The 17544-nt window shown below is 41.3% G+C and overlaps 1 protein-coding gene across 1 annotated transcript; it reads left to right on the top strand.

Annotated features, from left to right (window-relative positions):
* Nucleotides 1-341: 341 nt before the first annotated feature.
* Nucleotides 342-17435, top strand: Taf5 (TATA-box binding protein associated factor 5). Its single transcript, XM_050145438.1, has 11 exons — nt 342-1427; nt 4202-4439; nt 7641-7956; nt 8726-8889; nt 8983-9118; nt 11066-11186; nt 12914-13043; nt 14726-14890; nt 15912-16089; nt 16244-16421; nt 16552-17435. Exons 1-11 carry the CDS (start codon nt 869-871, stop codon nt 16767-16769), a joined length of 2403 nt encoding a protein of 800 aa, XP_050001395.1. The 5' UTR covers nt 342-868; the 3' UTR covers nt 16770-17435.
* Nucleotides 17436-17544: the final 109 nt, after the last annotated feature.

Below are 17544 nucleotides of genomic sequence, written 5' to 3'. Positions count from 1 at the left end.
TTCGATTTGCAGAGATCATCATGTCCCTTCCTTCGGCTTAAATTTATGTTTAAAAACTACATCCGACTTAAAGGCTTTTTATTACAATATAAAACATACTGTAAAGTTCACAAAGCGAGATTGTTTTTACAGGAATGAAAACTGAAACAACAGATAACCACAGTTCAGCTTCTAATATTAGCAAACCTTACCAGTAACTCAATAGATGTGCTTTTTCCCCCAGTTTTATTTATTTATTTATTTATTTATTTATTTATTTATTTATTTATATTTATTAAAGATTTGTCTCTTCCCCACCGCCGCCTCCCCTTTCCCTCCCCCTCCCCCAATCAAGTCCCCCTCCCTCGTCAGCCCAAAGAGCAATCAGGGTTCCCTGCCCTGTGGGAAGTCCAAGGACCACCCTCCTCCATCCAGGTCTAGTAAGGTGAGCATAATAGATGTGCTTTTGAATTAAATACCTAGACTTGAATATTGACAGTCTTCCCTCGTGCGTGATTTTGCCATGGTATTTAACCTCTTTGGGTTTTGGTTAAGCCGTCTACAAAGACTCTAGGGGATAGCACCTTCTAAAATTGTTGAATTGGAAGAACTCGTATAATGTAAAAATGTCTATCTCAACGCCTGATTACAGCCTGATTGCAATGAACGGTAATTATCAGGCAAATGTAATAGAGACGGTAAGCAACTACCACTTCCTGCGTGCCTTTCACTCAGTTTTGAAAGTTGCTCGAGCTCATTCCTTTTCTCCTCGCTGGCTCCTCCTCCTGCCGTAAATGGCCTGCCCCAATTGTCGTGAAACGCTCTACCCCGCCCTCCATGTGGCGAAAACGCAGTCACGCTTGACGGCGCGAGGTGGCTCAGCCGCAAGATGGCGGCGCTGGCGGAGGAGCAGACGGAGGTGGCGGTCAAGCTAGAGCCTGAGGGACCGCCGACGCTGCTACCTCCGCAGACTGGCGACGGCGCAGGCGAGGGTAGCGGTGGCACTCCCAACAACGGCCCCAACGGCGGCGGCGGGAATGTGGCGGCGACGGCGGCGGCCGGCGGGGATGGCGGGACCCCCAAGCCCGTGGTGGCCGTCTCTGCCGCTGCCCCGGCGGGGACGGCCCCGGTGTCCGCCGCTCCCACAGAGGCCGGCGCTCCCCACGACCGGCAGACCCTTCTGGCAGTGCTGCAGTTCCTCCGGCAGAGCAACCTCCGCGAGGCCGAAGAGGCGCTGCGCCGTGAGGCCAGGCTGCTGGAGGAGGCTGTGGCGGGCTCCGGAGCTCCGGGAGAGCTGGACGGGGCCGGCGCGGAGGCGGCTAACGCGCTTCTCAGCCGGGTCACCGCTTCAGTCCCCGGCTCTGCGGCCCCTGACCCTCCGGGCAGCGGCGCTTCGGGGGCTACGGTATTCTCGGGTTCAGCCTCAGGTCCTGCGGCTCCAGGAAAAGGTGAATCGCGGGGTCCCGGGACAGGAGCGCCGGCGTGAAGGGGATCTAGCGGGGAAGGCAAGCCTGGCAGGCCTGCACCTCTGCGGGCTTGTTTTGAATTTCCTGGGCCCGCCTCTAGGGCCACATGCCCGCCCCTTTCGCTACGGCGCGGGCTGCGCAGTCAAACCCTCTTCTGAGCTGTCAGTTCCAGCCAGAGGCTGAGCAGAGCTGTGGAGCCGAGGGGAGGTGCCGGGAAGCCGGGCTTGACAGAAATGGGGGACCACGGGGTTTCAGTGTTTTTCCTCTTATTTAGATTTCTGAGCCTTGCATACGTTCGCATGAACACCACTAGGACCGTTACACTTCCATACTTTGACTGCAAGTCCTTTCTGTATCTTGATTTTTCACAGCTCCGTGGTTCTCATCTCCTTTTGAGACGAGAGAACGCGCTGTGGAGTAAAGGCGGAAGGTGCTTAGGACCGCACATCCAGAGTGGTGGTAGTCCGTATTTCTCAGAATGTGGGCTAAGTGCTGTTCAGTGTTTTGGAGGATGTAAATTCCTGAGCATCACTTCAGGTGTAAACGCTCAAGGGTTTGGGGCTGAGGACCTGCCCTAACGGCTTTTAAGGAGTACTGATGTATACTAATCTTTAAAAACCCAAACTTTACGGCTAGGTGTGGGGCAGACATTTTTGTTTCTGTTGCTCTCCCTCGTGTGATGTCAGTTAAAGGCATTTTTCCTAGTTTTTTTTTTTTAATTAGGTTAATACAAGCCTAAGATGTAAAGTGTAAAATAGTGAAAATAGTAAAGTAGTGAAAAACTTTAGTTCTTGAATCCAGTCCTAACAACTCCTCTCCACCTTCCTCCCAGACACTTGTCACAAAATTCATACCATAAACACACCATTCCAGCCCAGTGGTGATGGCTCACGCCTGTGATCCCAGCACTTGAGGTAGGCGGATCTCTGTGAGTTCGAGACCAGCCTGGTCTACATAGTGAGTTCCAGGACAGCAAGGGCTGTTAAACAGAAACCTTGTCTCGAAAAACATAAATCAAAACCTCTTGCAGCAATGTGATGGCACCATGGCTGACCATCTGTGGTGTGGAAGGAAAGACCCAGCTATCTAAAAGTTGTCTTTCACACACACCATATTTTAAAGATTTAAACCCACACCTAGTATAAATTCTCAAAGGATATCAGTAAATATTGAATTAAGTTAGCCAGTGTAGTGGTTCTAGACAAGTTAATCTGTATCTGTGAGAGCATTGCCAGACCTGGCACTGTAATTTATGTATATAAATAGAGACATGTCATGTTTATAATGCCGCCAGCAGTTGGGTTGCCGAAGCAGGAGAATTACTGTGAGATTAAAGCCAACCTACACTTAAGTATAGTTAAGGGGGAAGTAAGGAATGTGTGGAAAATGTGATTGAGAAGGATCTTTACACTACATTTTGTAAGTATATTGTAACATAAATTTTATTGTTTTACATTTCTTAAATATCTATCATATGTCCAGAAACTTGACTTAGTTTTTATATCACACTTGAGAAGCCAAGGAGGAAAAGAGACCATGAGAATGACTACAATATTATAACTTTATTTATAATTTTTGCTTCAAAGAGTATGTATATCCACTAAAAACCACAGAAGTGTGGAACACTATAATTGTAGTTTACCAACATTTCCAATATTCAAACTCTGATTTGATTGAAAAAAGCATTATTGTTTGTTGTGTATTGCTACATTACAAATAAATATTCAGCCTTTCAATCTTAAAGTGATTGATTATAGAAAATTTGCTTTAAGCATATACAATTGAGTTGTAGTCTTTTATATTTTATATTGAGCCATAACAAATGTTCTCTCTTTTCATTAAAGTGGTGATATTTTGTTTGTTTGTTTTTCGAGACAGGGTTTCTCTGTGTAGCCCTAGCTGTCCTGGAACTAGCTTTATAGACCATGCTTGCCTCGAACTCACAGATATCCACTTGCCTCTGCCTCCCAAGTGCAAGGATTAAAGGTGTGTGCCACCACTGCCTGGCTGAAATGCTGATATTTTATATGAGGGGATTGATGTTTGAATATGAAGGTATCACAGGACTAGATCTATTACAGGAGTGATATACAAAGAGCTTGAATGTGTTGTATCCATTTGCACAGAGATTAACATAATTGTTTGCTTTGCATATTTATTTATTTATTTGGTGGTTGGGGGTTGAACCTAGGACCTTGTACATGCTAGACAATTCCTGTCCACTTAGCCCCAATACCAAACCTGCATGTATCCTTTGTCTTTAAATAAGACGGTTCCAGGAAAAACGTTGACTGTTCTTGTCACTGATTTAAAAATGGTAAGATGTAGTCAAACTGAAGGGCTTTTAGCTTGGGTAACGGAAAGGCATACTAAATCCCATTAAAAGGTTCTGTGATTGTGGGCTAGCAGGTTTGCTCAACAGGTAAAGGTGCTTGCTACCAAGCTTGACTTAGGTGACTCCCTAAAGCCTCCATCTTGAAAGGAGAGAATTGACTACTGTAATTTGCCTCTGATCTCCTCTTGAGCACAGTGGCTTGTCTCCCCCACCCCCATATGCAGCCTCACACATGTACACAAAATAAACAAATGTAATGCAAAATTTTAAAAAAGATACATGATTGTGTTGGGGAATAGAGGTCAAGAGGAAAAGAACAAACTTGAGTAATAACTCTCCTTTGAGCCTTAGCAAACTTCCGCATTCACATTGTGCATTTTAGATCATTTTCTTAAAAGTTGTCATTCATTTTTTTAAACAGTTGGAAGTGTAGCTGTGGAAGACCAGCCAGATGTCAGTGCTGTCTTGTCGGCCTACAACCAACAAGGAGACCCTGCAATGTATGAAGAATACTACAGCGGACTGAAACACTTCATTGAATGTTCTCTGGACTGCCATCGAGCAGAATTATCCCAACTCTTTTATCCTCTGTTTGTACACATGTACTTGGAGCTAGTTTATAATCAACATGAAAATGAAGCAAAATCGTTCTTTGAGAAGTATGTGAATTTTAACATATTTTATTCATCTATATACGTATATGTATACACACACATCTGTAACCCCACAAATGTAAGATTGTAAAGCAGAAGGTACTTTGAGAAGGAGACGTACCTTGGGCAATATGAACCTAACATGGGGCTAGGGGAATTGATCTCCCAGACAAAGCCAGACTTGAAGTGAAGTTTGAAGAAGGGCTAGGAATTAGCCAGATGAAGAGAAGAGCATATCTGGAAGGCCTGGGAGAACGGTCATGGTTGTTACAGAGGGGAAAAGAAACTGGAACAGGAAGCATTGGTTGGGACCTGGAAACAGGCAGGTTCTTGCGCTGTGTTCAGGATTTTTGTCATAGGAATAATAGGGATTTGTATTGAATGAAATTAGATTTGATTGAGTCACTGAAAACTGATATAAATAAAACTTTATTCTAAGAGCAATAGAAACTATGTTAGAATTAGGTTGGACTTAAAATAACTGACAACCCAAATAGAGGCTTATATAAAATGGAAGCTTAGTTTTTTTCATAAAGGTAGGAAGTTTAAGACTAATAAGTAAATCCTTGATCGTCAGGATGTGGCCTTCCTCGGTTTATCGTCCTTGTCATATGGTTTCTGCTGTGTGACACAGATGGTCCTTTAGCAGTGAACAGTCCTCACCGTGTTCTAATCAGCAAGGGGGCATACATTCTAGATGCACACACTTCTTTATTTTTTTGAGACAGAGTTTTTCTATAGCTTTGAAGCCTGTCCTGGAACTTGCTTTGTAGACTAGGCTGGCCTCGAACTCACAGAAATCTGCCTGCCTCTCCCTCCTGAGTGCTGGGATTAAAGGTGTGTGCCACCACTGCCTGTCCCACACTTCTTTTTCTAACTTTTCAGTCAGTGCCCATCCCTGGCTACAAATGTAGGAAATACAGTCTTTCCTTAGGTATCTGTTCCCAGCCAATAGATAGAGCATTTGGGGACAATGAGGCATCTCTGCTATAGATGTCAATAGAGGATAATTTCATTAATTTTCTTTTTGTTGTTCTTTTTAGATAGGCTCTTATTACATAGCCATGCCTGGCCTAGAACTTACTGTGCAAATCAGGCTGGCCTCAGACTGGCAGAGTTCTGCTTGCTTTTCCCTTCCGAGTGCTAGAATTATAGGCAGGGTCTACCCCACCATAGCCTGAGTATACCTCTTTTACGTAAAGGACCTTTATGCAAAGAGGCAAACATGGTGAGGGACAGAGGGGCTTTGCTTGATCAGGGTTATTAAGTGTTCTTGATGGGGGTGATACTCCTTTTTCCCCTTCGACCGTTTGTAAATATTTCAAGGCATTTTTGTTTGTCATAATAACTGGTAAGGAAGGAGAGAAGGATAATAATTATATTATAGGATGTATAGGTAGTCCTGTTTAGCAGAGAATTGCCCTGCCTAATATCTTAGTAGCATCCCTGTGAGAAACAAGAGTCTGCGGGTGTAGGTGAAAAGTAGATTGATTCAACACTTGATGGGTTAGCTATGAGGTGAAATATAATTGATAAGCCAGGTTTCTGGTCTGTCTGGATAAGGATGACTTTACTGACAGAAACCCTTGTCAAGTAGGGGAATGAATCTTTAGTTCCAAATTCAGATGTGCGTTTGATTAATTTAAAAGTCCATTAAGAATCAATAACCTTGCCCAGCTTGGTGGCACATGCCTTTAGTCCTGGCACTTAAGGAGGCAAAGGCAGGTGAATCTCTGAGTTTATGACCAGCTGGTCTACCGAGTGAGTTTCAGGACAGCCAGTGCTACACAGAGAAACTCTGTTTTGAAAAACCAAAATAAACAAATAAAAACCATTTCCTCCAGGACTGGTCAGCTAATAATCACTCTGTCCCTCCATAATGTAACCCGGTTCCCCACCCCTATATAAAAGCTGCGAGGGGAGGAGGCACTGAAGCCATACATTGCCTTGAGGAGCTCCAACATTTTTTTTTTGTTTGTTTGTTTGTTTTTGAGACAGGGTTTCTCTGCGGCTTTGGAGCCTGTCCTGGAACTAGCTCTGTAGACCAGGCTGGTCTCGAACTCACAGAGATCCGCCTGCCTCTGCCTCCCGAGTGCTGGGATTAAAGGTGTGTGCCACCATCGCCCGGCCAAGGAGCTCCAACATTTAACAACCAAGTATAAGATCTAGAAAAGGAAAGGGAAGAGAGAGAGGAGGAAATCCAGGAAGGTGTTGAGTTTCCGATGTCAAGGAGGCAGCATTGACTTGACCGAAGGGAAGCACTTGAGTGAAGCCAGGAGTCATCCACTAACAAAGATGATGCTGAAAGGGGAGCGGCAGACTCTCAGCTCTTGTATTCATTATTAAACCCATATTCCCAGCTGAGGGGACAGAGAGCAAACTGAGCCTGAGCCCCGCCGCCCCCAGCTGAGCACAAAATTTCTATTCTAATAGTCCTGTTATCAGTCTCCTGAGATAGCATCTTCCTATGTGGGAAGCTGGGCTTTCAGAAAAGGGTCTCTGCTTCCATTACAGTCTACTATGACCCCATGCCCAATGAGGGTAAAACAAAAGTATATTTAAACTTATACCGAGGCTGAAGGCTTTATTCCATTGCCTTGGGAACAGTGAAATTATGAAAGTGCTCATTGTTCAGTACCAATATTTGTTCTTTAGTTTACGTTTAATGTGTCTTAACACAGGAAGTAATTGAAATGTTTAGGCTATGAAAATCCATGTACTGATTATTTCTGAGGCATATTATTTTCTACTTCTATGCTTGAAATGTTCTATAATAAAAATTTTTAAAGAGTTGGGTTTTGAGAAAACACAGAATTCAGTAAAGCAAGGGTTCTGACATTTTTATGTATTACCGAAGATGGTTTTCAAAAGAAATACATACTAGTGGTGGGTTTTACATTCCACTCAAATGTTTCGTTCACTCTGCTTTATTTCAAATTTTTATCTTGAAATGTTTGATACATTTCATTAGAGAAATTGGTCACTTTTAAGGGTGGGTTTAGAAACTGAATTATAATCATTTAAAAATGTATTATTAGTTATCCTACAGCCTAAGTCAGGGTTATTTATATAGTTACATTATTATATTGTAAATATATCTTACTATATACTAGTTACAGATTATTCTGGGATGGTTTATAAATGTATGAGGGGAAATATTATCTTAATGACACACTGAAAAATAACTTTTTAAAATCACTAAAACAGGTTCCATGGAGATCAGGAATGTTATTACCAGGATGACCTACGAGTATTATCTAGTCTTACCAAAAAGGAGCATATGAAAGGGAATGAAACCATGCTGGACTTTCGAACAAGTAAATTTGTTCTCCGTATTTCCCGTGACTCTTACCAACTCTTGAAGCGGCATCTTCAGGAGAAACAGAACAATCAGATATGGAACATAGTTCAGGAGCACCTCTACATTGACATCTTTGATGGGATGCCTCGTAGTAAGCAACAGATAGATGCCATGGTGGGAAGTCTCGCTGGAGAGGCTAAGCGAGAAGCAAACAAATCAAAGGTATGGGAGTAAGCCTCAGAAGCAGATAATGTAGACTGGAAATCGTAGGGTTTCCATTACATAGTTTATACTTGAGAATAACCTTCCACTGCTTTTAAAATGTGGTGTTCTAAGGATTACTAGTGTATGTAAGGGTTTGGGAATGGTTCCGTGTAATAGAGCCCCAACTACAGCGGCTGAGACAAGGGTCTTTTTGGGGGGAGTAGCATAATAGTTTCAAAGTGCTGTCTGTATCCCTTGGCTTCTAATTCCTGGTTCACCATGTTTAGAATGTGGCATGCATGTCTATGCGTGTATGTATGTGTGTGTGTGTTCACGTACAAACACACTCAAATGGCTACTATGGCATTGTAGCTGAATCCAGGGAGGGGGAGGGGCCACATTGAGAGGTCTACTAAGTCTCTTAAAACCAGGACAATATATGGGTTTTTTTCCTTTTTTTTTCCTTTTTGGTTTTTCGAAACAGAGTTTCTCTGTGTGTAGTCCTGGTTGTCCTGTTACTCTCTTTGTTCACCAGGCTGGCCTTGAATTCACAGAAATCCACCTGCCTCTGCCCAAGTTCTAGAATTAAAGGCATATGCCACCAAGCACAGCTTGCCTTTTTTTTTTCTAACTAAAACTATATGCGGTGTACGTCTATAAATATCAGTTGGTTAGAACTATGTTATGTGGTAATTTGTAGTTGCAGGAGAGCCTGAAAAGAGAAATGATTTAGCCAAATACACTGAAGAAAAGTTAAATAAAAAATGTTGATTCTTTTGACTTGTAGGTATTTTTTGGTTTATTAAAAGAACCAGAAATTGAGGTGCCTTTGGATGATGAGGATGAAGAAGGAGAAAATGAAGAAGGAAAACCTAAAAAGAAGAAGCCTAAGAAGGATAGTGCTGGGTCTAAAAGCAAGAAACAAGATCCCAATGCCCCTCCTCAAAACAGGTAGGGAAGAAACTTGTGTGGAGGTGAAAGCTATGTTACAGAGGCTGAGGCTTATTAATATTCAGAGTGATTCTTAGTCTGTTTCTCTTGTAGAATCCCTCTCCCTGAGTTGAAAGATTCAGACAAACTGGACAAAATAATGAATATGAAAGAAACCACCAAACGAGTGCGCCTTGGGCCCGACTGCTTACCCTCCATTTGTTTTTACACATTCCTTAATGCTTACCAGGTTAGTAAAATAACTCAACAATTTCTTCCAGAAAAGTCAGATAAAATGGTGCTTTACCATTGAGAGAAAGTAACTAAAATGGAATTTTATTATTTAAACTCTTGGTATTATTTAACTCGGAAACAAAGGAAAGCCAGTGTGGTAGCACATGCCTTTGGTCCCAGCATATTCTAGGCAGAGTCAGTGGGTCTCTGCATTTGAGTGCAGCTTTGTCGAGGACTGTCAAAACTATAACATAGAGAAGCCCTGTCTTAAAAGAATTTAAAAAAAAAAAAAAAGAGGAAGAAGAAGAAAATGACACTGGTCAGAATAGATAGATGTCTTCTGAGTTTCAAAGCCTTTAGCAGCTTGCAAGAGCCGGAATCCTGCTTATACTTGACCCCTGATGATTGACTGGAGTTCTAACCTCTGAGGAACCTTATCTGGCTCATCTTTTGAACTTGGTTTAAGTATTAATGTAAAGTTGGCACTTTTAACTAATTCTAAATGTCTTTACTTGACTTCTTATAATGGACTGCTGAGGATGAGGTATCTAGTAAAGTACAGGAATTACTAACACTTCTCTCATGTACTCCAAATACAGAGGCAAAACGGAGTGATATCATGCTCTTCATGCCTTCAGACATGGGGTTTTATTGGACAATGTTGTAGTTGGAATTTTCTTTGGGTCACCAACTAGTTCCCAAATAAACACACAGAGACTTACTTAAGTTATGGATGCTTGGCCTTAGCTTAGGCTTGTCCCAGTAGCTTTTTAATTGAACTTGTTTTTATTTATCTACATTTTGCCTCAGGGGCCTTTTTACCTTTCTTTCATTCTTTATATCTTACTTTCCTGCTCCTTCCCCATCTGTTTGTCTGGGCCCTTGTGTTTCCCGGATGCCCCACACCCCAGCTAAATCCCTCCTTCTTCTACTTACTCTCCCTGCTGAGAAGTCCCCATATATCTCCTCCCTTGCTATTGCCTGTTCAGCTTCTCATTAGACCAGTCAAGTTCTTTAGGCAGCAAGGTAAAACAGCAACACATCTTTACATAGTTAAACAAATGCAATACATTTTTTTAAACATAGTTAAATTTTTTTTTTTTTGAGACAGGGTTTCTCAGTAGCTTTTGGTTCCTGTCCTGGAACTAGCTCTTGTAGACCAGGCTGGCCTTGGATTTACAGAGATCCGCCTGCCTCTGCCTCCCAAGTGCTGGGATTAAAGGCGAGCGCCACCACCGCCCGGTCATAGTTAAAATTTTTAAACAAAAAATATTTCACTGGGCTGGAGAGATGGCTCAGAGGTTAAGAGCATTGCCTGTTCTTCCGAACGTCCTGAGTTCAATTCCCAGCAACCATATGGTGGCTCACAATCATCTGTAATGGGGTCTGGTGCCCTCTTCTGGCCTGCAGGCATACATGGAAGGAATGTTGTATACATAATAAATAAATAAATATTTAAAAAAAATTCACAACATAAACAAATTTAACACATCTTTACATAGTTAAACAAATACAGCACATCTTTGCATAGTTAAACAAATATATGTAACAGAATGTAACTTCTTTTTTTTTTTTTTTTTTTGGCTTTTAAAGACAGAATTTCTCAGTTTTTGGAACCTGTCCTGGAACTTGCTCTGTAGACTGGGCTAGTCTCGAGCTCAGAGATCTATCTGCCTGTCTCTGCCTCCTGAGTGCTGGGATTAAAGGTGTGCACCACCACCTCCCAGAAGATATTCTTATTTTTAGTTCTGCATGCTTTTTTGGAGAACTTCATCCTTGAGCACTGCATGTATATCTCTTTTGCCTCTCATCTCTCCCTGTGTCCCCTACATAATGATCTACTCTTAATTACTATTATATGTATATACTCATATGTACGTGTATGTTTATATATACAAGTGTGCATTTAACTTTGCTTATATGTGCTTGTGTTCAGATGCCCTTTTTGTTTGTTTACTGTCAGGGCCTCACTGCGGTGGATGTCACTGATGATTCCAGTCTGATTGCTGGAGGTTTTGCAGATTCAACTGTCAGAGTGTGGTCTGTGACACCTAAAAAGCTTCGTAGTGTCAAACAAGCATCAGGTAACTGAGATGACTTATTGGTGTACACTTGAAGTTATATCTGTTTGATTCCATGGAATGTAGACAGGAAGTTGTGATCTTTGCAGAATTGATTTCACTTGAATTGAAAGGTAACACTCCCAGCTGTGTGTGGTGATATAGGCCTGTGATTATAAACTACTTAGGAGGATGGAACAGGAGGACTGAGAATTCAAGAACTGGGCAGGTGAGATGACTCATCAGGATAAAGCACTTGCTGCTGAGCCTGATGACCTGAGTTTGGTTCCTGGAACTCACATGTGGGAGAGAACTGCTTCCCAAAAGTTGTCCTCTGACCTCGCCACATGTGCTAGGCATGTGTGCACCCACATAATCACACACACTAAATAATTTAAAATAAGAGAGAGTGAGTTAAAGGACTGCTGGACTGCAGGGAGAATTCAAGGCCAGCCTGCAAAACTTAGATAAACTGTCTGAAAATAAAACAAACACCAACTAAGATAACATTTCCAATAATGAAAGAACTGTTGGGATTGGCAATGATTAACTGGTTGGCCCTCAGTTTTCTCCTTTGTAGAATGAAGGGATTAGGCCAGACAACCTTTTTTTTTTTTTTTTTTTTGGCAGGGAGGCAGGGTGAAATGAGGTTTCAAGACAGGGTTTCTCTGTGTAGCCCTGGCTATCCTGGCACTCATTCTGTAGATCAAGCTGGCCTTGAACTCACAGAGACCTCTGTCTCTCCAAGTGCTGAGATTAAAGGTGTGGGCCACCACTGCCTGGCTTTAAGATTTGTTTTTATTATTTTATGTGTATAGATGCTTTGTCTGAATGTAGGTCTGTGTACCATGCATGTGCCTGGTGCCTAAAAAGTTGATGAACCTCCATGTGAGTGCTGAGAATCAAACCTGAGTCCTTTGCAAGAACACTAAATATTCTCACCCACGGAGCCAACTCTCTAGCCCTTTTTAGATAACTCTATAAAGTTAAAACTCTAATATCTGATGATTATTTGCCTGTAAATTTTAAGAAAACCATAGTGAGGGCTGGGAGGGCCCTGCAAGTTGTCCTTTGACATCCACATGTATGTGATGGCATACATGCTTCAAATTCACTTCATACACCCAAGTGCCAAGTTCAAAGCAGACCGAGCTACATCGTGAAGAGCCTGTCTCAAACATCAAAACAAGGGGCTGGATAGATGATGACTCAGTGGTTCAGAGCACTGACTTTTGCAGAGGATCTGGGTTAGACTTCCATCACCATGGCAGCTCACAACCAGCCGTCACTCTAGTTCAGTGGCTCAGCACATGCATCTGGTGCATTCCTCTACATGCAGGCAGAACACTGATACACTTAAAGTTCATTCATCAAAACAAAAACAAAGGCACAACAAAACAAAAGCCCAAACCTCTAATAAGGTCAGGATTTTTTTAAAAGCTTTTGTTGCTATTTTTCCTAAATAGTACATTTAAATTATTTTAGGATTTTTATGAAACATAGCATAGTAGGCAAACTAGAGAATCAGTCCTGGTTCTCATTCTGAGTAACTGTGTGGTCTAGCAGATTATTAACTGTTTGAAGGTTCATTTTATTCTGTACAAGGGATGTATCACTGACTTTAGAGGCCTTAGCATAGTGGTTTTTGGTGCATAGAAAGAAATGTTGAAATGTTAGTTCTGAGCTATGATAGGATTGCCTTAAAGTGTTTTAATGAACGAACCTAAAATAATATTTCTGAACCTTTTTAGATCTTAGTCTTATAGACAAAGAATCAGATGATGTCTTAGAAAGAATCATGGATGAGAAAACTGCAAGTGAGTTGAAGATTTTGTATGGTCACAGTGGGCCTGTCTATGGAGCCAGCTTCAGTCCGGATAGGTAAAATACAAACAAAATTAAATACTGATAAACAGTATTGAGATTTAAAAGTTAACTGCTGGAAATAAAATGCGTATGTGTAGACACTTTTTAGAAAAACATCATGATTGCCTGTAGTTCAGTATCTTTTAGAATCTTACATTTGCTAATTTATCTTGGAGTACTGGTATATAAAATAGCAACTAAGTATATGCTAAATTTACAGGATCAAGGTGCACATTCAGGGCTCACTGGTTTCAAAATTTAGCTTCATCTTTGAACAACCCTCTAATAGAGGTTGAATTCCTTGAGTTCTTGGTTGTTCTTGTGGCACTTTGTAAAATTTAACACAAATTCCTTATACTAATGGCATTAATAGCTATCCACTGAAGCATTAGCAGGCTATAATGGAAAGAATGAAGAAGGCTGGGCGTGGTGGTAAGTGCCTGTAATCCCAGCTACTCGGGAGGCTAAGGTGAGGGGATTGTGGTTGAGATCATCTTCTGAAATAATAGCACCATATGTGTTTAGCTATTTTTTGATTTTCATTTCTAACTTTGTGCAAAAATGACTGGAAGAGGGAATTTTCACCCATATTATCATTTGTATTCTACTTGGATAGTAGTTTTCAACCACTAGAGTTTTAACTGTATTTGTGAGATCTTGGGAGTAAAAAAAAATATATATTTAATAGTGATTTAACCAGATGGTACATTTTACTTGAAGAAATGTCTGATTTCAGTGAAAACAGTTGACTTTTGTATTTATCCCTGGAAAAAGTAGAACATTATCATTTTGCATGGGAGTAGAGTCTGGTTGAATGGTAGACTTTAGTACTCTGCTACTCAGCTACATTCCACTCCTTTTCTTTTTTTTAAAATATAGCCCATGTGGATAGGAAATAATATTCACAAGTTGACATTCGTTTTTTTGGCTGTCTTGGTAAACATACTTTTTATTATTCTGATTATTATTATTATTTTGGTGTTTTGAAATGGAGTCTCATGCTGTATTCCAGACTTGCCTTGAATTTGCTGCAAGCCTCCTGCCTCAATCTCCCAAATTCTGAGATCACTCATGAGTTACCAGACTATTTACTACTTTTTTCTTTTCTAAAGTACTGTGACCCCCTCCCCATAATCACTATATATTTTTAATAATTAGCTTTATATAGTTGATGTTCAGAATATAGTATGACAGTATTTCATTTTAACATTAGTTTAATAATTTTAGCTTTTGGTTCTAAGTATAAATAAAGAGGTGGGGATGAGATGGCTCAGTGGGTGGTAAAGTGCTTGTCATGCAAGTGTGAAGACCAGACTTTGGATCCCCAGCACCTACAATGCTGGACTGGCATGGCAGCCCTCCTGTAATCTCAGTATTCTGGAGCTGGAGATGGGATCTCTGGAGAAAACTGACAAGCTCTGGGTTCATCTGGGAGATTGCTCAAGGAAGACACCTGAACATGTCCATGCATACCTCATACCACACACACAGGTGAAGGGCTCAGTGGTAGATTTCCTGCCTGTCATGTGCAAGGCCTGAGGTTCAGTCCTCAGCACTATCTGCGCATCTCCACATGTATGTGCACACACTGAGATATACCTAGGTCTAAGTCATTTGCTGAAATGTGAGAATGAGAAGAAACTTGAACAGGTAACCAGATTATTCTGGAAATCAAACATATCACCTCCTCTCCTCAGGAACTATCTGCTCTCCTCTTCAGAGGATGGAACTGTTAGACTCTGGAGCCTTCAGACGTTTACTTGCTTGGTGGGATATAAAGGACACAACTACCCAGTATGGGACACACAGTTTTCTCCATATGGATATTATTTTGTGTCAGGAGGCCATGACCGAGTAGCTCGGTAAGAACACTATGATCTCATGGGTTTATTCACTGAACATAACTGATTCTTGTTGCGAATACAAAGTCCAGCAAACATCATATTCATGCTATCAGGGCTGACTTTTTGAGAAGATAAGCATTTATTGCCGTAGTTTGAAATGAATGTGAGGAAGAATATTACTGTCTTTCAGTATGTGTACACTAAGGGTCCTGCTTTAACGTAATTTATAACGTTCCCCACGCGAGATGTGTCTTGTTTCCCATTCCCACTATGAGCACCTTTTGTCTCCTGTTATTGTAAAGTTTCCATTGGCAAAATTGTTCCTAGAAACCATGTAGTTACCCAAACTACAGGAAAATGGTTTTCTGTGCATTAGGAGTGGGAAGCAGTGCGTTTACAAAGAATCATAGAATTTACATGCTGGCTGGAGAGATGGCTCAGAGGTTGTTGCCCTAGAGGACCCAGGTTCAATGCCCAACACTCAAATGGCAGCCGAGAACTGTCTGTCACTCCAGTTTCAGGGGATTCGACACCCTCACACAGTCATGCATGTAGGCAAAACACCAATGCACATAAAATAATATTATATAAACTGGGTAGTGGTGGTGGTGGTAGAGTCCTTTAATCCCAGCACTTGGGAGGCAGAGGGAGAGCTTAGTCTATAGAGTGAATTCTAGGACAGCCAGACCTACACAGAGAACACCTTGTTTCTAAAAGCCAAAAATAAATAAAAGGAATTTCCATGCCCATAATCCCAGCACTCTAGAACAGGACATGGTGGCACATTCCTTTAGTCCTAGCACTTGGAAGATTAAGGTAGGGGCCGAGTTTAAGGCCACCCTGATCTGCAGATATCTTGAGTTCCAGAACAGCCAAGGCTACATAGTGAGACCCTGTCTCAAACTAGGCCCAATCTTCTGTTGTCTTTCCTTAAGATGGCAAGGAGGTGCCATTGGGAATTTACTTTGATCTGGATGTACCAATTTTTTGGGTTAAATTTTATTTCAATTAATTACTATTTTTCGTTAATTTCAAAAAGGCTTTGGGCTACAGATCACTATCAGCCTTTAAGGATATTTGCTGGACATCTTGCTGATGTGAACTGCACTCGATTTCATCCAAATTCGAACTATGTTGCTACGGGCTCTGCAGACAGAACTGTGCGGCTGTGGGATGTGCTCAATGGTAACTGTGTCAGGATCTTCACTGGACACAAGGTATCTCACACCTTATTCCGGCACACACAGATCCTTTCAGAGTCAGAATACTAACTAGCAGCATGCAAGCTTTAAAGATAGTATCCATGCCACTAAACTACAGTTCTGTCTTGGCCTTATCAGATATACTTAACCTTATTTTGCTCTTTTCTAGGGACCAATTCATTCCTTGACATTTTCTCCCAATGGGAGATTCCTGGCTACAGGAGCAACAGATGGCAGAGTACTTCTTTGGGATATTGGACATGGCTTGATGGTTGGAGAATTAAAAGGCCACACTGATACAGTGTGTTCGCTTAGGTTTAGTAGAGACGGTGAAATTTTGGCATCAGGTAAATTATTTTAATGGCTTTGGGATAAAGGTTTAGTTTTCATAAAAACAAGGCAAATACAAAGTATACATGGGAAAATGTCAGACTCTAGATGTGACGGATACTAATATTTTCTTTGGCTTTCTTTTAGGTTCAATGGATAATACAGTCCGGTTATGGGATGCCATTAAAGCATTTGAAGATTTAGAGACTGATGACTTTACTACCGCCACTGGACATATAAACCTACCTGAGAATTCCCAGGAGTTATTATTGGGTACATATATGACCAAATCAACACCAGTTGTACACCTACATTTTACTCGAAGAAACTTGGTTCTAGCTGCAGGAGCTTACAGTCCGCAATAAACCAGCGGTATTAGAGACTTTTTTGGAAGCTACTGTTTGGAAAAGGGAGACTAAAAAAGCAAATACCTCAGTGATTAGTATTTAAGCTACAAAGAATGTTTTTGTCTACATGGATCTGGGAGTATGCTGCTTGGAAAATCTGAACAGGACAGTTCCACGTTTCTCTAGCAACCACATTGAACTAATTTCCGTTAGTTGAATGAGAGGTATTATGTTCATGGAGGGGACATTATGGTGCTTTGGATTGTGTGGAAACTATGCATTTTTCTGTTCAAATGCTATTTTAATTTATTATGTTTAGAAAGGAAGTCAATTTGATTTAAACAATTTATTCTGCTTCAAGATTCAAACTAAGAAATACAGTACCATCTTGAGTAGCCTAAGAGCTCTATGAGCATGTGTGTGTCTGCTGTAAAATGAAGTTACTGTATGGCACGCAAGCACTACGGCAAATGACCCACTAACATGCTTTCCTTCACCATGACTAGTGGGATGTATGTAACTGGGTAGGAACTACAGTTCCTAAGATCTAGAAGTACCAACCAGCCACTGACATCTCAATTTCTACCTTTTAAGTTCTGAGTGCAATCATTCTACAGACCAGGTGAAGAGATCTAGATCCCATACTATACTTCAACTGACATGGCTACATACGACCTAGTACACTTGAAGTCAGACATTTCAGTTGCTTACCTCCAGTACTGAGCCTTGCTTTGGAAAACTAAGAGATTTAGACCAAGTCACTGCCAGTTTTTGCTTTTGTTGCATTTTGTAC

Source organism: Alexandromys fortis, unplaced genomic scaffold (assembly GCF_014885135.2).
Source record: "Alexandromys fortis isolate MF-2015 unplaced genomic scaffold, M_Fortis_MF-2015_v1.1 scaffold_16, whole genome shotgun sequence".
Lineage (NCBI taxonomy): Eukaryota > Metazoa > Chordata > Mammalia > Rodentia > Cricetidae > Alexandromys > Alexandromys fortis.
This window is presented reverse-complemented; position numbering and strand designations above follow the sequence as displayed.

Bases quoted from the DNA above. Each gene is read 5' to 3' on its own strand.
- Taf5 (XM_050145438.1), top strand. From the start codon at position 869: ATGGCGGCGCTGGCGGAGGAGCAGACGGAGGTGGCGGTCAAGCTAGAG. The intron at 4,440-7,640 runs GTATGTGAATTT...TCACTAAAACAG, and splicing joins GCAAAATCGTTCTTTGAGAA to GTTCCATGGAGATCAGGAAT. The intron at 7,957-8,725 runs GTATGGGAGTAA...TTTGACTTGTAG, and splicing joins GAGAAGCAAACAAATCAAAG to GTATTTTTTGGTTTATTAAA.